General features: G+C 38.1%; 1 protein-coding gene across 1 annotated transcript in view; it reads left to right on the forward strand.

Annotated features, from left to right (window-relative positions):
• Nucleotides 1-204: 204 nt before the first annotated feature.
• Nucleotides 205-23,362, forward strand: part of LOC148362861 (solute carrier family 23 member 1) — a 73,930-nt gene continuing 50,772 nt past the window's right edge. Inside the window, exon 1 of the mRNA XM_088340435.1 lies at nucleotides 205-347. Within this exon, the coding sequence (XP_088196561.1) occupies nucleotides 273-347 (75 nt within the window). The 5' untranslated portion in view covers nucleotides 205-272. The remainder of the gene's footprint in view (nucleotides 348-23,362) is intronic.

The following is a 23,362-nucleotide window of genomic DNA, read 5'->3' on the forward strand; positions in this document are numbered from 1 at the left end:
AACGGACAGTTCCAAGACTTTTCCATGACTCCTGATTTCTGGGTGACCAATGAAGCGCCACATGTGACGGACGCGATCTTAGAGGGCCGCTCTGGTCACGCATCACATGTCCGTACAGTACGTGAATGGGCGGGAGGTCCCAGAATCGCCTGGCTTCCCGTCCTGGGATTTGACTGTGAGCTTCAGTTGCCGTGGCGACCGTCACTGGTTTCGGTCTCACTTTTTCCCTGCGTCACTTTCGGACGATAGTTTGTTGCTGGTCCCCTTGCGGCATGCACCTCAGCGTCAAGGAAGAACGCATGGAGTTGGGCCTGAAGGCTCTTGGAGCTGATAATCCAGTTTTTGGGGTGAGTTCACCTTTGACGCGTAGGGGATGGCAAAACCGGGGTCTCCTTTGATTTTGTTTTAGGTTGTTGTTGTGGTGTTTATGCCCTTACCAGTGTTGCAGTAGTAAGCCACTGTGGAATGTGGACTCTGAAAGTGGGTTGAATGTCAACGGAATTGATATCAATATATGATCAGTATAGGAGAAAGTTAGAAGTTTTGTTTTTTTTTTTGCTATCACTTTGACGATATGCCTCATACACCGATGACAGAACACGGTTGCCTAATTTCTTCCCTTTAAATGACTTTATATTTGTATTCAATTTTAAAGAATACTTTACAGTGATTTCCAATATGTTCAGGTCCTTAATGTCCTTGAGAAGATTGTTTGGACTTGACTGCCCAAAGTCTCAGAAGAAAATCCAGAAAACAAGGATGAAGGACTGAGCATTTCAACCTAAATTGTTTGGCAAAAACCAAGACTTCTGGCTAAAAAGGACCAGTGTGGGCCACCTTACTTTAAAAAAGTAATTCATTACAGTAACTCACTACTTTTTCAAAAAAAAAGAGTCAGTAACAGAATTACTCTATTATAAAAGTAACGAGTTACCAGGAAACAAACTATTTACGTTACTTTAAATATAAAGTTGTTAAATGTCATACATTCGAAATGATTCGAGCGGCTACGAAACGCCGCGTTTACTTGTAGAGATGGGAATTTTTACTATTTTTAGATAACCGGCTATTGTGGCTCGACTCACTCAAAGAACCCGGCTCTTTCGGGTCCCAAACTTCTCTTCCAGTTGTTTTTGTTGCTTTAATCTCTATGATACCAATTATTATGTGACATTATGCACAGAAGCTGGCTCGTTGCGGTCATGGACTTTTCGGACAAATTTCCACATATTATCTATGTTTTTTTAAATTGATGTTTACGATATTTTGTGTACTGTTACCCAATGCTAAATCTAGTGCAGCCTGGTCATCCTGGCAGGGGGATTACCACTTCTGGGGCCCCTTCACAAGGTTTCTTATTCTCCTCGTGCTGAGGTTTTGAGTTTTTCCTTGCCCGCATAATGGTTTGAGATCAGGCGATGGAGTCATTGTAATCCTGTGCAGTCCTTTGAGACATCTTGTGATTAAGGGCTATACAAATAAATGTGACTTGACTTGACTAGAATAACTTAAGAGGTAAAAAAAAGAACAAAAGACAAAAATGGAAAAAGGGAACAAATATACAGAAACAGAACAAAAAATACTGTAACAAAAGAAAAAAGAGAGACAAAAGGAGTTCATTTCCAAGAGCCGGCTCATCGAGACGTTTCATTTGCGAACGACCCGTGTCCAGTGCTGTGAAACATAGTCAAGTCAAGTCATGTTTACTTGTGACGCCCTTAATCACAAAGAGTCTCAAAGGGCTGCACAGACCCCAGATTATTGCAAACCACAGACTATATTAACTCAGCCCTTATTTGCCTTTTCTTTCGGTGCATTAGTGAATACTATATTAGTGATCGCTATCTATCTTTATGGTAGTCGCTATTTTGAAGGGTGCCATGATCTGAAAACACGTGACGCAAACAACTTGGAAGAGAAAGGAAACTCGCGCCGCTGAAAAGAGATCTGGTGGCATTATGCAGCCAAAGTAACGCAAAGGTTTTGACCCTCAGTCAAGATAACGTCGTTGTAAGTAATTAGTTGGATTAACCCGTTACTACAAAATAGCGCCGTTACGTAGCAGTGTTATAACAGCAATATTCCCAACACTGAAAACCATATTTGGTCAGGGTATGTTAACGTATGTGAATTTTCTCAAAAGGTATAAAGCCCAAGATTATATCTGGGATTTATTTTTCCGTTTTAGGATCTATCTTCAAAAATCTTCCTTAAATTCAGTGCACCTGGAATAAAATCTGAAACCAGTTCTCATCATTGACAACCTTTTGTGACGTTATGGTAAAATTGTTATTTAGAACTCGAACAGAAATCATTTCCGGCAGTTTTAGAGCCTGGTGTCCTCGAGAATATCTTTGCAGTTCTTAGCTGGTATTTCATGCTAAGTCGCTAAGTTTTTTTAGTTCCGGGTTCAGAATTTAAGAAAATAGAAATATACGAATTTGCTTTGCAAAACCAATATTGTGTCATTGAACCTTATCACCAATCTCTGTCCAACCATTTCATTTTATTTGAAATCCCACAAATGTTCATTTAATACTTAGTAGCTATATCTTTAAGTTGTTTACAACTAAAAATACAAAAATGACAGCTTGGAACTCAAAATGTTTGAGCCAGCTGAACTTTAATGTGACATTAGATTGAAAAAAAAAACAAAAAAATTAACAAAACTTCTCATGGTACAAAACAAACGGTTTCAAAAACGTTATAAGATAGTGGACAACTGACCTTTTTACATGTCAGTCTCTGAAAAGTGGGTGAAACAGAAGAGTTGTCTAAAGTTTAGACATGCCACATGTAAAAGAAAAACATTTTCCATTTTTTTCTCAATATTACATTTTTAGTTCTCAGAACGGTACCAATGTTGTCTTATCAATGGCACAAATAGTGAGTAGCATTGACAAAATAGTCAATGAATCCTACATAAAAGCGAATGATGGTGGCTGTGGTTGACCACAGCTAACACAAGGAGGGAGGTTTTAACACAACAAACAGACCTAAGCACATGTCTCACTCAATATATTGCAGTCATTGTCTTCCCAAGTTCTTTTGTACAAGTAAAAATACTCTATTCTTAGCTCACATTATACATGCGATGAAAGATACTTTTTTGCACCCTTTACATTTCTCAATATTGACAATACCAAAACCCAGAGTTTAATTGGTGTCAAATAAAAATACAGACTTATATAACCCATATCAGTGTGACTGTGACAAGCAGAAGTAGCGTGTGACGTTAACTGAGACCCAAACAATTTGTTCAAGCTGAGGATTCATTTTTTTTTTCCCAGCTAAAGCTTGCCAATATACATAAAGTCTGGCATTTTCTCAATTTTGTGGAGAGAATCTGTTCCTGGGGTCAAACTGGAACACTGGATCCCCTAGTATTGAGACTTGAAGTCAAGTCATATTTCTTTGTATAGCCCTTTATCACAAAAACTCTTAAAGGGCTCTATAGAACACAATAACAAAATAACTAGTAAAATATAACATCAGCTATAAAGAACATTTTTGCGGGAACTGAAATATTTGAAGCAAAATATGGAAAGAGTACATATGTAACTTGGTTTACATAGAATCCAAATGCCAAATATGATTATATCAATGATAATACAGTATTGTAATGTAAGTTCATAAAGGGAGCTAGATAGCTAGCTTAAAAGACCCTTTAGGCCGATTTGTAGTATAATCAGTGTCTGAAATAACGTCTGGCTGGACGCCCCGGGCGTGCATCTTTTACGTCGCGCGTACAACTTACACGTCTCTGCCCAGGTGGCCGTCAACTTTTTCAAGAAAGGGAAAAAAATATTTTGTTCTTTTTTTTTTACAATTTTTTTCAAATCAAACGTTTGTTTTATTCCGATTTCAAAATCATTGGAAATCAGATAATACTAGTTTTCATGGTTACTAGTAGCAGGATAAGCCTCCTGATCTGACTCAGATACACCACCTTTGTCATTCGGTTTCCGTTGTTTTTCAGTGTAAGGCGTCATCTCTTTTTCCAGATATGGGCCGGAATTCGGCGTTGACGGACTGATACTAAATCCTTAATCACTGAAGAAAAAACATTTTGTTTCGAAATTTGAGTATCACATCGCAAAATACGCATTGCATCACATGTGGCTTTCATACGAAAGTCTCTTTGTCAGATGACGGACCTTGCATTTTGTATATTTTTGTATCTATGTTCAATTGATTTGAGTATTTAGATAAATAAATAACTAGAAGATGAAAATGAGATACATTTCATAAAAAAATAAGAAACAATGTATAAACTACCACATAAACGTGTTTTAAAACGAAAATGCTGTACACCTGGGTTCAGTGTTCCTTCTGAGCTGCGCACGTGCGCAATTGCGCACCGCTCGCACATTCTAAGCGCACAAGAAAATCTAGCCAGCGCACAAAAATGAGGGCTCAAAATTATTTATTAAGAAGCGACTTAAGTCAAAGTTACAGTGCATGAAGGTAAAAATACACGGGTTCCCCTGACGTTGTGTCCTAAATGCGGTATTTTGAAGTCGAACGAAGTTGAGTAAAGTTAGTAGAGTATATCGAGAACCGGCTTCTTCGGCTCGGCTCACTAAAGGGAACCGGCTCTTTCGGGTCCTAAACGGCTCTGCAGGTTGTTTTTGCTTCTTTAATCCCAACATGACCAAATATTAAGTAAAATTATGCACAAAATGACTTAAAAGAAGGGGGAATAGAACAAAAAAGAAAAAAATACCAAAATGAAAAAGTAGTGAAAAGCTGAGAAAAAAAGAAGGAAAAATTTAGAAAAAAGCCAGAAAAAAAGAAAACAAAGAAATGTAGGAAAAAGTAAATAGATTACAAAAAGAAATAATTAACAGCTCGGAAAAAATAAACACAATGAGATTTTTTTTAAAGGAATTAAAAAAAAAGTAGAAAAAAAACACAGAAAAAATAAGAAAAAGTTTTTGTTGCATTCAAATAATTTCCAATTATACCAAGTCAATTTTGTTGCCAAAATTGCACTTTCACTCAAAAATGTGATTAAATACAGTTGTGTATCGTGAAACCGACTAAATACGCCCCCAAAAATGTTAGTATTATGCGACAAAAGATACCAGAAAAAAAAGAAATCGAAAACTTTTGAAAGAATTGTTGTAAAAACAAATGACGTTTGTAGGCCTTACAACCTTTGCAATCATACATTACTCAATTCATTCAAAAGTGGAAAATTTTTTGCGATGCCGAAAACTCAGGAAATTGTAACTTGATGTCAAGTTTTGGACATGTTTGATCTTGCCACACTTGGGATTATGGTGGCTCACTGTTGTTTCAAGCGTTGCTCACCGACTTTGTGTGAATGCTCAGACCCGTGGAAAATTAGAGGGAACATTGCCTGGGTCACTGTATCCCGAGGTTCTACTGTATTTAACACATCAGATTATTTGAACCTCAGAGAATCTATTCATTGAGTAGTAAATGGTATCATGGTAAACTATTCATAGGTTTTATACAAAAGAACATTATTCCATTTATAATGTTATACAATAAAATACCGTAACCAGTGTCAGTTCAACACTTCCCATACACGGACCACCATTATGTCAGCTCCCTTTTCGGTGATGATCACGTTATGCAAAATTAATTCTAATTTTTTGACCAAGAAATATTCTATTTAATTCTCATTATTTAAATTAATGTTATTTTTTGAACAAGTTTGTTTGTTTTTTTACCAATAGGAGGCACGGAATGATACACACGGTCCCTTTAAAGGTGGGTTGCGTAATTTGATGTGTTCTGAAAAAGTTTAAAAATAAATATTCTCTCTATTACGTATGAGGTAACTATGCCCAACTGAGTTCAAAGAGCCTTTATATATATATATATATATATATATATATATATATATATATATATATATATATATATATATATATATATATATATATATATATATATTTTTTTTTTTTTCGTTTTGTTTTGTTTGTTTGTTTCACCATGCCCATTTGCTTTTATCTAACTTTAATTATTGTTGATGCGGCCACTGAACGCATTATGCTGGAGGAAAGGGATTTTCCCGCCTGTGCTCGAGCTTTTCTTCGATTCTAGGATGAAAATGGTGAAAGTAAGACAATTACTGTTTCAACTCCAGTCTGAATGCAAACCCAACCCCCCCAAAAAGATTAAAAAAGGAGAGATTAATCAGGCAAGTCTCAGAGAGACACATGCATACAAGCAGCTTGACCAAGGCTGCAATGATGATTTCAGCCAGAAGATGGCGTCAGCAAGTATATTTTGAAGTTGGCGACACCACCTTTAAATGTTGATTTAAGACTGTTTATTTAAATAGACCAGCCAAGCAAGTGTTAAGAGATTATACCAGAAAAGTTAAATTCGAAAATAGTTGTTTATTTTACCTCTTTTATTTGGAAACAAAGTCTACCTGCTATTAAATATGTCTATCACTTTGATTTCAAGCAGGAAATTGAATGTCACCTTGTGGTCAATTTCCAGTAGACATTGTAAAAAATTGAAATCTCACCCACCGCTAATTAAAATTCTGGCAATATTTGTATGAGCTGACGTAGAGCCGGCCCAAGGCACAAGCGGGCTAAGCGGCTGCTTAGGGCCTCGCTACCACTAGGGGGCCCCCAAGAGTGGTTCACTTTTTTGTGCCAATATTGTCCCCATTCTCACTTCGTGTGTCCGCTCAAAAATACTTTAACAGAAATACAACAAAAATACTACATCTAATTGACAAAATTAAATATAAAAAATAGTGCTTAAAAAGGGCCTCCTATATTATTCTGCTTTCATTATGAAAATAAAAAAACAGTATAGAATTACGACAAAAATACTACTACGGTAATACTATATTAAAAAATACTAATACAGAACTATTTACTACAAAAAAGACAAATACAGTAATATTACAAAAATACTAAAGAGATATGACAAAAATACTACCGTCGAAATACTACAAACAATCTACAAAACTACTACTAAGATAATGCTTTGGTAATTCAGAAATGATACTTCTTCTGAAATAAAAAAATACCAACAAAATTTAGTATAATATAAAAAATACTAGTAAAAGAGGTTTACAACAGAAATACTGTAAATTACACTTATAGCGATACTACAAAAATTGTCCCATGGAAATATCACAAGAATTCTACAAAAATAAAACTACAGTAACACTGTACTACAAAAATATTACAGATATACAACATATTTTTATGTGGAAAAACTACAAAACACAACCGAGATGGTACAAAAATACTAAAAAAATACTACAGTAACACTATAAAAATACTATAATCATAAAAGTACTGTAACAATACCAAAACACTACAGATATATAACAAAATAATCTACTTCCAAAATACAACACAAGTACTACAGAAATACTAAAAAAAGCTACAATGGAAATACTACAAAAAATACTTCAGAAATACTAAGAGAATAGTACAAAAATAGTAACAATACAGAAAAAAACTTAGAACTTCAATAAATATCTGACTTCAGAAAGACTAATAAGTAATACTTCAAAACTAAATAACAAATGAAGTGCTTATACCAGGGACCTAATATACTATTTTGTTGTAATCTTGGTTGTTTCAAAACCAAATTGATGAAACTAATCTATTTCAAAAGAAGTATCACATGCCACCTGCAGCCCCCAACTCAAAATAGTTGCTCACCCCTAGAGTAGAACATGGAATGAGTTTTAGTAGGTGTGAAAATGATAAAGTAATAGGGGGCCCTAAATTTAGTTTTGCTTCGGGCCCCATGAAGTCTTAGGCCGGTCCTGGGGGCCAGTTACGGCCCATGAGCAAATCTTTACCGGACGGCGAGTCCTTTCATAGAACTAATAGAATATGTTGACCGCCAGTAATGTATATAAAACATTTGTACACAAAACACATTTTGTGTGGCCTACGAGAGCTTCAAATATCTGAGCTGTGAAATGCTCTGCCTTCTGAGATTCGATCTGCAACCTCAGTGGAAGTGTTTAAATCTAGGCTTAAAACACACGTATATTTTATAGCTTATGAATGACCTATATTTCACATTGACAATATCTGTGTATTGTTTGTCAATGCTAAATCAATTGCAACCTGGTCATCCCTTTGATTTTATTTATTTTATATTATACTACTTTAATTATTCTATATTTTGTTTTTAATTTTATTGTTTGTTATTGCAACATCCATTGCAGCCTGGTCATCCTGGAAGGCGGATTACCTCGTTTATGGTCCCTTCTCAAGGTTTCTTCATTTTCCTTATGTTGAGGTTTTCGAGTTTTTCCCTTGCCCTCATGTAGGTTTTATATCAGGGGATGGTGTCATAATAGTCTGTGGCTTGCAATCATCTGTGGTCCTTTGAGACTCCTTGTAATTAAGGGCGTCACAAAAAGTCATGTTGACCCACTTGACAATCGGATCATCAAATTATAAAAGTCCCTCCAATCATCAATGAATTACAATTTATTTAAAATAAATTACAATCATCAAGTATATTATAATAGTATGAATCAAACAAATTACTTAAGCGCAAGTAGAACATTTAAAAAAAACCTCAGTTGGGTTGAGCGAGGGGGCTGGAAATTCCCTCCTCTGAATCAATCTCCCCAAAAAAGAGTCAGAAATGGCTCTAGCCACCTCCCACTAGGGAGATATGGTTGTGGTATATATAATAAGAACATTTAAAGCCCCGATACTTTTTTTAAGAAGCTCTGCGGGCAAAACAACAAGCTAGCCCATGGGTCGACAACCCAAAATGTTGAAAGAGACTTATTGGACAAAGAAAAAGTCATTTGTTCAGAGCCGTGAAATATTATAAGCCCTGATCCCGAGAGCGAAGAAGAAATCCGCAGGTTCGAGAGCTTTCTCCATTTGGGCCCCCATGCTAGGGAATGCTTTGCCCTGTGATCTGCAACCTCAGTTGAACTGTTCAAATCTAGGCTTAAAATACACTTATATTCATAAGCATGCGAATGCCATATGTTGAATGTTAACAATGTCTGTGTATTGCTACATCCATTGCAGCCTGGTCATCCTGGAAGGGGGATGACCTCATGTGCGGTCCCTTCTTAAGGTTTCTTCATTTTCCTCATGCTAAGGTTTTGAGTTTTTCCTTGCCGTCATGTAGGTTTAAGATCAGGGGATGGTGTCATAATAGTTTGTGGTTTGTGCAGCCCTATGAGACTACTTGTGATTCAGGGTGTCACAAATAAACATGACTTACTTGACTTGAGCATCTAAATGATAAACGTGTCAAAAAGTGCTTACAATACCTGCAGAGTGATGGTTCAGCGACACTACAAGCCTGTGTTTTTTATATAAATGGCAATGAATGAAATTGAGAAATGATCTAAAAAATGTCCAGGAAGATTTAGATTTTGGTTGCATTTAGTAAAAAAGTAACATAGTCTATACCTTTATGCACAGCTTTTCAATGCAACTGTAATGTTTGTGACTTGAATATATAATAAAATCAGAATTATTTCACATTAAAATAGACGTATTTTGCCTACAATTTAATCACATTAACTACATCAGGCCCTTTGAAAGTAGCTATTACATTGATATGGCCCTGTGTCAAAATGTAAGCCATTATCAGCAATAACAAAGTAATAAAAGGCATGCAATATTTTAGCTTATTTGTAATAAATCGAGCATGCGCGGCATTTTTTTTTGTATTACAGAAAATAAAGGAATTTATCACAATATTCTAATATTCAGAAAGTCCTGTAGAATATTATCAATTTGAATTATTTGTTTTTTCCTGTTGACAAAAAACATACACTGTATGGTACAACTTGAAGTTTCCATTTCTAACTCATCGTTAAATCTAAGGCATCGCAGTACATGCAAATTGCCACTAGAAAGCAGCACAAAGCCAGGAATGACTTGAGAATATCTCTGGAGCAGGCGTTCACTCTTGTGCTTGGGAGAGAAAATAGGAATAGGCCAATGTGAAGTATCTATCAGGCTGTGTCTGCTGCAAAATATAGCAATTTTTCCCTGACAACACGCACAGCAATATCCACCCATCCATTTTCTGCACCGCTTATCCTCAGTAGGGTCGCGGGGTTGCTGGAGCCAATCTCAGCTATCCTCAGGCAATGGGCAGGGGACACCCCGAACTGGTTGTACACAGCGATAATGCATCAATATATACTAGTATATATATTTTTTTGTAGTCTATCGTGATGACCATTCGATTTTCCAAGTACAAAGCTCAATGATGAAATAGACCTGACATTTTTTAAATTTCAAATTACAAATACAAAAACTATAATTATGTAAGGCACCCGCTGAGAAAAATCCCCTGAGGCTGGGGTCACCAATATGTTGCTCGCGGGCACCAGGTACCACCATAAGAATGGGTTTTAGCTCACTGACCGGTTCTGAAAATACCTCACCAGTTATGGATCATTATGATTGAAATGATTTCAAACTTCGTTTCTAATTCCTAGCCATGATGTCTCTTTAAATACCTGATCAATTCGTTCACATAACTATATTCATAGTGGCTTGCGAAACTATTTGGCCCCTTTGAACTTTGTGACCTATTGCCACATTTAAGACTTCAAAAATATATACAACTATAATTTCTTGTGAAGAATCAACAATAAGTGGGACACAATCATGAAGTGGAACACAATTTAATGAATATTTTAAACTTTTTTAACAAATAAAAAACCAAAAAGTGGGTGTGAAAAATGATTCAGCCCCTTTACTTTCAGTGCAGCAAACTGTCCAGAAGTTTAGTGACGATGTCCGAATGATTCAACGTTGATCTAAATGACTAACGCTGATAAATGGAATCCACCTGTGTGTAATCAATTCTTTGTAATAATGCACCTGCACTGTGATAGTCTCAGAGGTCTGTTTAAAGCACAGAGCGCATCATGAAGAACGAGGAACACACCAGGCAGGTCCGAGATACTGTTTTGGAGAAGGTTAAAGCTGGATTTGGATATAAAAACATTTCCCAAGCTTTAAACATCACAAGGAGCTCTGTGCAAGCGATGATATTGAAATGGAAGGAGTATCAGACCACTGCAAATCTACCAAGATCGGGCCGTCGCTCTTAACTTTCAGCTTGTACAAGGAGAAAACTGATCAGAGATGCAGCCAAGAGGCCCATGATCACTCTGGCTAAACTGCAGAGGTCTACAGCTGAGGTGGGAGAAGCTGTCCATAGGACAATCAGTCGTATACTGCATAAATCTGGCCTTTATGGAAGAGTGGCAAGAAGGAAGCCATTTCTTAAAGATATCCATAAAAAGCGTTGTTTAAAGTTTGCAACAAGCCACCTGGGAAACACACCCAACATGTGGAAGAAGGTGCTCTGGTCAGATGAGACCAAAATCGAACTTTTTGGCAACAGTGCGAGACGTTATGTTTGGCGTAAAAGCAGCACAGCTCATCACCCTCAACACACCATCCCCACAGTCAAACATAGTGGTGACAGCATCATGGTTTGGGCCTGCTTTTCTTCAGCAGGGACAGGAAAGATGGTTAAAATTGATGGGAAGATGGATGGAGCCAAATACAGGACCATTCTGGAAGAAAACCTGAGGGAGTCCACAAAAGACCTGAGACTGGGACGGAGATTTGTTTTCCCACAAGACAATGATCCAAAACATAAAGCAAAAGCTACAATGCAATGGTTCACCAAAAAACATATCAAGGGGTTAGAATGGCCAAGTCAAAGTCTAGACCTCAATCCAATTGAGAATCTGTGGAAAGAACTGAAAACTGCTGTTCACAAACGCTTTCCATCCAACCTCACTGAGCTCGAGCTGTTTTGCAAGGAGGAATTGGCCAAAATATTAGTTTTTCGATGTGCCTGATAGAGACATACCCTAAGCGACTTGCGGATGAAATCCCAGAAAAGGTGGCGCTACAAAGTATTAACTCAATGGGGCTGAATCATTTTGCACACCCAAACTAGTATTATATGTTTCTGGCAGGGGATAAAAAACTTCGACACACGAAAAGAAAATAAACGCCTAGAGGGATGTGCGCCGCCAGGCTATACCTGTCCAAGAAACACCACTGGAAGTGGTGCCCCTACGACAAAGATGGTTAAGGGGGTTATAAAAAGTGAACATATTTACATACTAACAATATGTATAGTTAGTATTATAGAGAGGCATATTAAACTGATGCCCGTCATGTGAATTATGCACTCCATGATAACGGCTTACAAAGTTTACTATTTACATTTGCTAATTCTTTTATTTTAAAGTTCAACTCCAAACAAAACGTGCCCTGTTTGAGAACGGATTAACAGCATGCAACGGAGATTTCCGACTCTACCTACATAAGAAAAACAGTAGAAAAGTCGCAGTAGGGGGTAGGGAAAAACTTTCATTCAAAGCATGATGGGGAAAACCAGCGTTTCTCTTACCTAATGGAAAGTACCATTGCACTTCTCCCCCCAAAGCTAAGAATCAATAAAACATCCAAAAGAAGAACAGTATTGCAGGTGCATATTGCCCAATGGTATCCTTTTTCGCCTCGCAGATGTTCCTTAAAGGTTCACGAGGCGCATCCTTTGCTGGCTGCTAATGGCGATCAGCGTGTGCCGTGTACACTTCCAGATGAAGGTTTTTTTTTTTTTTTGCCAAGTATAACATTTTTTTCCACCTTCTTTTCCTCTGTTGCGTCGTGGTTTCATCACACTTCTCAGGTGACACGCCAAGAAGTTGGAGATCTTCTCCGTATGTTGACAACAAAGTGAATTTAATAGCTGACCGAGAGTTCAAAACTCAAAAGTGATTGTTGGGAGTGAAGATCTAAGTCCAGAGCTGCTACTCGTGACAATCCTTTGAGGAGGCAGAGACAAATACAGCTGTGGGAAGTTTCAAATGTACAGAAAATTTAAAGTGATGTATTATTTTAATATTTACAACATTGGGTGGGTGGGAAAAAGGTCCAAATGATTTCTTTTTAGTGTACCAAGATGGAGGAGGACAGTCTTTTTCTTCCTCTGCCTGTTTGAATCAACACTTGGGTCGCGAGACAAGGTGGGTGAAAACAAGCGCTGGAAAGAGCAGTCTGAGCTTTTTCTAAAATAAAAAAAGTAGAATGTTCTAAACTTGTAAGTACAAAACAAGGGGTGTCATGGTTTCACAATTGCGCTTTCAAAATCATTAATATACCAAGAGGGCAGAAGAAATACAGTACATTAAAATTCCAAAAGCACCAGCTTCACACCAGGCCTTTGTCCGTACCTTTTCTACAGGTGGTTTCATAAGACCCAAGGCCTCTCAACAGTATTTCAGAACACTGCTTACAACAATGTAAAGACTATATAAGAACGAGACAAAAAAAAAAAAAAAAAAAAAAAAAAAAAAATATATATATATATATATATATATATATATATATATATATATATATATATATATATATATATATATTGTGCTGATAATTGAATAAAAGAAGTAAATAAGTGCATTAAAATATATGGATAATTTGTAAGGTGCAATAACTACCAACAAATAACTTACTTGATTAAAAATGTGATCATTGTTTAAATGAACAGAAAGGATATAACTTGAAAACTGCAAGCTGTGCAATAGTTTAAAATGGTAAATGGTCTGCATTTATATAGCGGTTTTCAAGTCAATGAAGACCTCCCAAAGCGCTTTACAATGTGCTTCACACTTACCCATTCACACACACACTCAGACACCAATAGGGAGTCAGCCATGCAAGGCACCTACCTGCGTATTGGGGGCATTAGAGATTCAGTGTCTTGCCCAAGTACACTTCGAGATATAACACGGAGGAGCCGGGAATCGAACCTGCGACCTCTTGATCCCAAGACGAGCGCTCTATTGTAAAACAATAACATTGAGAATTGATTTCTATCAATTCAGTTTTTGCTTATGTATTTTACGAATGATACGAAAAAAAAAGTGCCTTCCCGGGAAACATGTCTATTTGAAAAAAACACAAGCTCATGTACACTAACGGTTTGAATAAAAAACAAAAACAAAATAAAGATTTACAAATTGTTCAACATTCTTCCTTATATTTTTTAAAATAATTATAAAGATTGAGTTACAGTGAACCATTGTTTATTGCAGGGGCTTATATTCCTAAAAGAACCCATGATAGGTAAAATCTGTGAAGTAGTTGTTTTTTACACAATTATTATACAATTCCATACTCCGTTATACACTGAAAGCAAAGAACAAGCCATTTCTACAGACCCAAGCATCCATCCATCCATCATCTGCACCGCTTATCCTCAGTAGGGTCGCGGGGGTGTTGGAGCCTATCCCAGCTATCTTGGAGCAGTGGGCAGGGGACACCCTGAACTGGTTGCCAGTCAGTCCCAGGGAACAAAGAGACAGACAACTCACTCGCTCATTCACACCTAGGAACAATTTTGACTGGCCGAACCCGCGCAGGCACAGGGAGAACATGCAAACTCCACATGGGAATCCCTGAACCTTTGCACCTTGGGACTGCGCGCTTACCACCCAGCCGCCGACCCAAGCACTCATCTAACAAATAGAAGCATATAGATATTTTAAGTAAAATTGTATCAACTACCGGCAGCACGGCGGCGCAGTGGTTAGCGCTTGTGCGGCACAGTTCATGTCATGGGAACCTGTCGTGGGTTCAAATCCAGCTCCAGACTTCCTGTGCGGAGTTTGTATGTTCTCCCCGTGCTTGCGTGGGTTTCCTCCGGGCACTCCGGTTTCCTCCCACGTTCCAAAAACATGCATTTCAGGTGAATTGGCTGGTCCAAATTGTCCCTAGGTGTGAATGAGCGCATGAGTTGTCTGTCCCTGTGTGCCCTGCAATTGGCTGGCAACCAGTTCAGGATGTCCCCTGCCCACTGCCCGGAGATGGCTGGGATGGGCTCCAGCCCCCCGCGACCCTAATGAGGATAAGCGGTACGGCTAATGAGATGAGATGAGATGAGATTGTATCAACTACCAATTCCAACGGTGAGACCTTGTCTAGTGTGCCGCTGGAATTTGCCCAGTTTTATCCTTCCCAAAAAAATCGGGCCATTATTCAGTATTTTTGCTATCTCCAGACAAGGAACTGTAATAGTCATCCATATCAGTAGGTGGCAGTAGATTTTTATATACTAATTACCTGCTCATGAGGTAGCACAGTACATTTGATAACTTTAAGTTTAAGGTTTAAGATTGCACTGTAAAAAATAAAAACATAAATAAAGCACATCATTCTTTTTTATTTAAGTATTTTCTTCATTTTATATACTAATTAGCTTCTTATGAGGTGAAATGTTTGACATAACTTCATTTTGAAACATTTTTGACGGACTGTGTGCCTCGGAACTTTTTTATAAATGAAAGTGTATTCTGGTTCAAAAAGGGTTGAAAAACAATTATATATTATTCAGCCATCAGAAAGCAGAACTCAAGCAGTGAGACTGCAAAACTTGAACCATGAAATAGAGAAGGATTATTGTATTTTCTAAATCTTGAATCCCAAAAACAAACATTTGCAAAATGCTAAAAGTAATATAAAAACTACTGAATTCCTTTTAAAGACTAAAGCCTTTGAGCAAATTTTTAAGTCAGGTTTTCAAACAAACATTGATTTAAAACAAAAACAACAAAAAAATATTTTTTTTGCAAGCACAAATTGTTTTTTTTAGTTTTGTCTTTGAAGTTTTCTTTATTGATTTACTGCAAAGGACTTTGGTTTTAATCACTGCAGTGAAAGACGATGCACAGAGAAATTCCGCAGAAAATCCCAGAAGGGGGTGAAATAAAAGCATAACTTGCAAGGAATAACACGAATTTCCTTTCCTTTTTCTTCAAGCAAGAAAAAGGGTCGGGGGAAGCCTGTCAAATCCGGAAATGTATCTTGAATGCTTGTACCATGCTGAGGAAAGCGATCCCTCCCATGCGGCCTCTCAAAAAAAGGAGTTGACCTCCTTGTTTTTTTGACACCCCTTCAGTGCTGCGTATCAGGTGGCCCTTGCTCCATTCACATATACATGCCAACACCTACTTTCCAACACTCGATAATTGCATAAGTTCGTGTTTACGCTTGGGTTGAATTCGGTCATGTGTTTGGTACCGTAAGAGCTTCTTATCGGGGTTTTCGGTTTCCACACAGGAAACTTCTTTGGCGCAAATCAAAACACTTATTGGGTAGCTCCGGGTACTTATTGGATGTCTGAAAGTCATTTTATGAACGGCAATCCCTTGTTTTTACAAAAAGCTCCCGTGATGTTCCCTTTATTTTTTAAAATTCTTGATATCGAATCCAAAAAAACAAACCAAATTTGCAGGGACAATTATTTGTTCAACAAATCAGAGTACTGTACTTTATAAACGTTTTCTTTTTACAAATAACTTCTGTTCTGTGAAATTTATCATTTTAAAAATAATCCTCTGCTTTATTGCACACTGTGTTGTTTAGGGACACAATCCACTTTATTTCACATGACACTGTCACAATCATGTAGACGTTATGGAAAACTGCATTTACCTTCCAGTTGGCAACCCAAAATGTTTAAAGGGGGAAAAACAACATTAATAGAGCAGCAAAAAATTAAACTTATATAGGACTCATAAAGAAGAAAACACAAACTGTATCCATCTATATTGTAAAACGTTAAGACTGTGTCCTGTTTGCCCTTATAGGAAAGTTAAGCGGTCCAACTTTGCTGGCGAAAGAAAGCATCTTCCCTTGGCTTTTTGAAAACATAAACCAAACCAAATTGTAGGCTCAAGTAATTGTTTAACAAATAAAAGTACTGGACTTTATAAGTGTTTTCTTCCAAATATTTTCTGTAGTGTCATGTAATAATTAAAAAAAAAAAATCTTGTTGCTTTATGGCACAACTGTATTAAGGACGCAGCACAGCAGAGCAGTGGTTAGCGCATGTGCGGCATAGTAATGAGGTCATGAGATCGAACCTTCCTGTGTGGAGTTTGCATGTTCGTCCCATGCTTCCGTGGGTTTCCTCCGGGCACTCCGGTTTCCTCCCACATTCCAAAAACATGCATGTCAGGTTAATTGGCCGGTCCGAATTGTCCCTAGGTGTGAATGAATGAGCGAGTTGTCTGTCCCTGTGTGCCCTGCGACTGGCTGGCAACCACTTCAGGGTGTCCCCTGCCCACTGCCCGAAGACAGCTGGGATGGGCTCCAGCACCCCTGCAACCCTACTGAGGATTAGCGGTGCAGATAATGGATGGATGTATTAAGGACACAATCCACTCCACTTCACATAATACTTTGGCACCATCAAGTGGATGTTATGGAAAACAGCATTTACCGTCTGGTCAGGAACCCAAAATGTTGATCCATAATGGACCAAAAAAAAAAGGTCTGGAGACGCAAAAAAATTAAAAGCCATACATACGTTTTAAGGAAGGAAACACATACTGAATCGATCCATATTGTGGCAACCCAGGGAATCAGGTAGGCTTTGCACACAGAAATCACACAACCAAGAGACAGTTTTGTAGGATTGGACAAGAGGTTTTTTTTAAAGTACCAAGATGTTCTGGGGAAATGGGGGGTGAGGTCCAAAAAATACTAAGGTTCTTCTCCACTTGGTGGTAGGCTTTTTGTGGTCGGTGGAGCCTTGGCTCCGGTGTTGCAAGGTGCTGTTTGTGTTCCCCTCCTTAAGTTGAGAAAATTCAAAGGAGTCTTGAAACACTCCCAAAAGCCAGGGCTCTGCCTTGTCTTCAGCCCTAACAAAATTAAATTCCTCTTACTTCGAAAGATTCGGCCACTGGCAGCATACCTCAGACGCTCAGAGGGATTGGCGCTCTAACTCACAAGCCTGGTGATCACACCTTCTCTTTGGGTAGTTGCTCTTAAATACAGCTCACTGGGCAACGAGTGGATTGCCCTCGGGTGTGATTCCAGGACATGTACTGGGAGGTAACGTGGTTCACAATCTTGCCCAATGGAAAAGGGCGTGTCAGCCCAGCAAATTCAGCCTGCCTTTTAGGTTGGGATCTTGGGCTGCCACAATATTCCTCGGAAACGTTATGAATGTGTTCTGTACGCTCTTTTACAGAAACCATGTTTTCCATCATCAAACAGTTTTGAAGAAGTGCTAGGGAACCACTAGGAGCGCTAAAGAGCTTCATGTGGCTCCCAAACAAGTTTAGCGGATCAAGAAGTCCAACTTTTTTGGCAATAGAAATCATCTTCCTTTCCTATTTTGGCCCGGCCCCCGGTACTTTTTTCGATCTAGAGCGTTTTTTTGTTGTGATGGCTTTTAGAAAAAAACCTGAAATGGAAAAATATTTGCGCATACAGTACAAGATGTAGGTTAATCAAACTGTTCTACTTATGCATACAACTCAGATTGCAACGTCATTGACGCGCAGGCTAACACAAGCAGAAAAAGACCAGTTTAATAAAAAACAGTCAGACTTATTTTTCACCATGTTTCGTGTAAGGTCCATCTTCAAATCAGATCCGTCATCAATCTTAAAAATCAATCTTTGCTGTTCATGTTTTTAATCAAGTTGTCAGAGGGATTTATACATATAGCTAACAATTTACCTCAGCTAATCAGTAAAAGAGAGAAATTAACGAGATGCGGATTTAAAAGATTAATTTTTACAATGTGAACGTTTGACCAACAGTTGGAAATGTCAAGATCTGTTTTGTACACATGGCAGCCCATGAAAGCGAGGGACTGATGGGTTTAATTTTACAAATTAAAGGAATCCGATTTTGGCAGATTTTATGTCAAACGTGTTATGTAAATGTAGTGTTTACTTGTTGAGGCTCCTAATTGTGAGCAGGCTAGCAGAGATAGCCTTGAATGGACTTTTAACTTCACGCCACTTGATGCTAAATTGTCTGAGTGATTCACATATGGAGGCCTGCTATTTTTGTTATTTTTTACCGTATTGCGCTCAAATTCACTTATCGAATCACAAACGTAATTGGTACGCAGCAATGTCGACTGGTTTGGTGTCAATAGTTTGTCGGCACCCGAGTGTGCACATTTATTACAATAACTTCGGATATATAGTGAATTAGTTTTTTTTTCTCCTCCGCATGTTAAAATTAACATCCGAGTTGTGAGACTAGACAGGTAAAAACACTGCTGCAGCCCGAAGTTCAGTTGAGGTTTTTATTACAATAAAACAAATAAAATAAATTATATTCCGGGCTTGTGAATACAGAATAGAACTAGGTGTGTCTCCTTCACAAAGCGTCAACTAAATGGCTGGCCACTGTTTTTACAAAAGATGAGCATGAGAAAACAAGCCATAGAGTAAGTGGAAGATTCCCCGAATCCTCTTCTTACCCTGTTCCTGTTCAGACTGGACCTCGCAGGATTTTGCAGGTGGTTTCATAAGATCCAGAGACTCAAAGCCTCTCCCTCAACAGTAAATCAACACTTAGAGCAAAGTCGAGACTGTATAACATCTGAATGAATGAATGCATTGATATGTCCAGTGAATGCATTAGAATAATTTAGTTATCGAGATAATGATGTGATCATTAAAATGAATAAAAAGGCTACGACAGAAAGGCACACTCATTCAACAGGGTGCCTACAGCTAAAGGCAAGTTAAATTCAAGACTTTTAAAGACCAAGTAAAAAAAAAAAATACAAAAACAAAAGAAACAAAACAGAAAAACACAAATATTTCTTGCACGCTACATCGTGCCTGGTACACATTCGCATGGTCCAAAGTAAACGTCTCTTTCCAAAGATATGATGTGTATTGTGGGTATACCTAATACATGCTAATGCTCAGAAAGGCCCGACTGAAATCACATCACCATTTTGATCATTCCGTTATTGTGGTCACACAACATTGTTACCAAATTTAAAAAGATAATTGTTGAATGTAACTATTTTTTTTACCGTCAAAGCCCCAGTGTTTTTCCCAAGCTTTCAACCCTGCGGCTTATGCAATTATGAGGCTAATTCATGCATTTTTTTCTAACACCCGCCAGGAGCCCCTCAGCACTAAATATAAGAGTGAGACAGGTGGAATATGAGTTGAGGAAAATGAAAGTTGAATGTAACATCGAACTTTGTGCATGAATAAAACTAGCAAGAACCTACCCTCATCATGGAAAAGGTGTCAATCGAAAGGGAAAGGCTAACTACCATATTGGGTATCATTTTACAAGTCGGTTTAACTGTAAACGGAAATACTGTGGTGTAAGGAACAGATTACCGTCAGGAACCAGAACAGGATCAGGACCCAAACGCATAACATTCTCACACAAGCCTTTTATTTTACGGGAAATAGGGAGTCATGCACGTTAGGCAGCGGTCTGTCTTGGAAAGACAGGAAGCCAGAGACCGACGAGATCGATTCCAATTGCCCGAGTTGATATTGAACAGATGGGGTCGATACCGGACAGGAAGGGACAGACAGGATAGATAATGAATCAGGATAACGAAAATAAACAGGACAAACTAGATGGGAACGAAAACTGGAGAAAATAATAAACAGGACAAAAATAGAAAGAAACTAAACTGAAAACCGATATTAAACGGGACAAAATAAACGGGAACAATACCGCACAGGAAATACCAACAGGGACAGGACTGAGTCGAAACCCACGTCTTGTGGGGCAGAAGTTCGTTTACGGACTGACAAAGTAAGACCAAGCGCACTGAGCTTAAAAAGACGGAAAGCCAATCTGTTAATGAGTCGCAGCTGGCGCCACACGGGCGGGGGCCAATTGGGTGTCATGGCAACTGTGACAATTACAAGAAGCAACTTCCAACGAATCAGAAATGTTCATGGCGGATTCCTACGTATCAGTCTCTATTATTGTTTTGGAGTAAATATTTTCCATAAATTGTCATTGATGTAACAAAGTCATTTTTGTTGATATTCAAAGAAATAGAAGATGGCCCGGGGACAAAATCGTGAGTTACTCTGGCTTTATAGTTTTCGGGTATCTTGTTTCAGACTGATGAGTATTTTTTGAAATGGTCCTATATTGAATCCCAAGACTTTAAGCTTTCCATTAATATGTGGCATGACATATTTTAGTGACTGGTGATATCGGACAAACATGTATTTGTTCATCAAAAATCTGTCGGCCCACTGGTGTGACGTCGGAATGTTAAGGGTTCAGGTACCACATATTAGTAAAACTCTTTCTGTGTACTTGGTAAATATCTCATGTTTCAATGTGCAACGTGGGCACATGCAGCTTATAGTCAGGTGCAGCTTATGTATGTAAGAAATGTTTTTTCCTTTAAAACGTACTGGATGCGGCTTATAATCCAGTACGCTTTATTGTCCGAATTTTACGATAATGTTTTAACATTTTTAAGACTTTCGAACATTGGATTTAAGACATTTTAATGCCAATTGAGGCCCTACTTTTAGAAAAATAAATTCAATTCCTTTTGAGACTTTTCAAGGATTTGCGGGAACCCTGTAGAATCATGACTTCATATGCAGTGACACATTTCAATATTCTTACTATTGTTTGTAGGATATATGCAGGAAAGATTGCATGTTTAGTATACACCAAAGGTGGCCTTTGTGCTGCACACCAGCTTACACGGCTTTGAAACAAACCAGGGTTCAAAAAGCTGGCGGGGGGGGCCAAGGTTTTTTCAGTATTTCAATCAGGACCAAATCAACTTTGAAGTGTGTACTACACACCCTTATCATTTACCGCAACCTCTTGTTAAAACCAGAGCATGAACAGGATACTTTGTCATTACATAATTAGGATGACAAAGAATCAAAACAGACAAAACAACAAAGCCTATCAAATTCAAGGTGACAAAAAAAAAATCCCCACTGGCTATTTCTGACTGCATTGTGTCTGTACAGCAGCGACTCACAGGACGTCATGCTACGCGGTGACGAGGTAAGGTTTCAAAGGCAACTTTGTGTACAGCAGAAACGTGCTGACACGGTTAAGAAAAAAAACCCTGGCTTGAATTGGTCCTGATGTCTGAAATGAAGTGTCTGACAACTGATTCACAGCTGCAAACTTCTATTAAGCAGAGGTATCCTGCGTTAAAGCTGATTCGTTCACACTCCCCACTGTTTATCCGAAACATGACGTGCCTTTCCAAGAAGAATAGTGTTGGCTGGAGTGAACCTAACAAGAATGCTGCTTTCTGTGCTACATGCATCTCCCACCCTGCAAAAATTGTTTAAAAAGACATTACAAGAATGACAGGGTTCTTTCCAAAAGACCTCTTTATTTGGCTGAAAAGCCAAAGTGGAAAAAGGTGTTAAACAACATAGTTTTGGACTAAATCAGCACCGCTTTGTAAGTTAAATACAACCCAATATCGGATGATTATTATATAGTGAAGTCCTTAATGGACCTTAGCACTCTATGGAGAAAACGTTTAATTTTGTATCCTGAGGGTAAACAGATTTAATCTGTTCTAAGGTGGGGATGTTCACATTTTTAAAAAAATTGGATTGAGGACATTTCAATGCCAATTAAGGTCTTATTTTTAGAATAATGAATTCAATGCCTTTTGAGGCTTTACAAGGATCTGCGGTTGTCACTATTAAAATTGGGGTATAGCACTCGATAAAAACCTATGGTAACGCGTAGCTTATGCATTCCGAACCCCAGTGCCTCAACTAATGACATCCACACAACAAAACTACTATATCGTAAGTACTACTTCTGTTTAATATTCTTATATATGATTAAATAAGATTATAAATAAATATGGATGGTGCGGCGTGACTTGAGCTGGTCGAGTGGAGTAGCAGGTGGATGCAGAGGGGGGGGGGGGGGCGGGGGGGGTGTGCGGTCGCGACAGCGTAATTAAAATAAAACTCATTTTAAACCTTCCACTTGCAAGAGTTGTTATACCCTCAGAATATTTCATTGCCTTAATCGTCTTCTTATTTTTAATAATAGTCCTGATCGTTGATTGGTTAGACGAGGGTAACGTGTCTTCATTTTACTTGATAAACGCAAGCTTTGTTTCCATGTTTATCATGTTTTTGCTGCTTTATTTAGAATCGCTGCAAACCGAGGTATCCAGAGCAAAAAATACATTACAAAGAATACTGTGTAGTAATTCCTACTCTCAAGGTCTTTACAAAGCACATGGGTATGTGAACTGAATGAAGCATTGTGGTAGGTAGTTCAGCCAATAGAATTTCAGCATTTTAATGAAGCAAACTATAGCAGACCAGCATTCAGTTTGATTTTGACAATAAGCAGACAGACATCTTGGAGACGTAACGCTATATGCACGAAAACTGCAAACTTTGTAAGTTTTTGGGCACACAAAATAATTTGCTGTCTATGTCATACAGTGGGGAAAATGTCATAAAACTGGGCATGCCCTGGGGGTTGTACTGAAGCTGTAGATAATTATGGCAAAATTGTCCTGTTTTCCTATGTCAAAGGTGCCTTTGAAGTTA

This window comes from Urocampus carinirostris, chromosome 7, assembly GCF_059441175.1.
Source record: "Urocampus carinirostris isolate Australia breed hairy pipefish chromosome 7, RoL_Ucar_1.0, whole genome shotgun sequence".
Lineage (NCBI taxonomy): Eukaryota > Metazoa > Chordata > Actinopteri > Syngnathiformes > Syngnathidae > Urocampus > Urocampus carinirostris.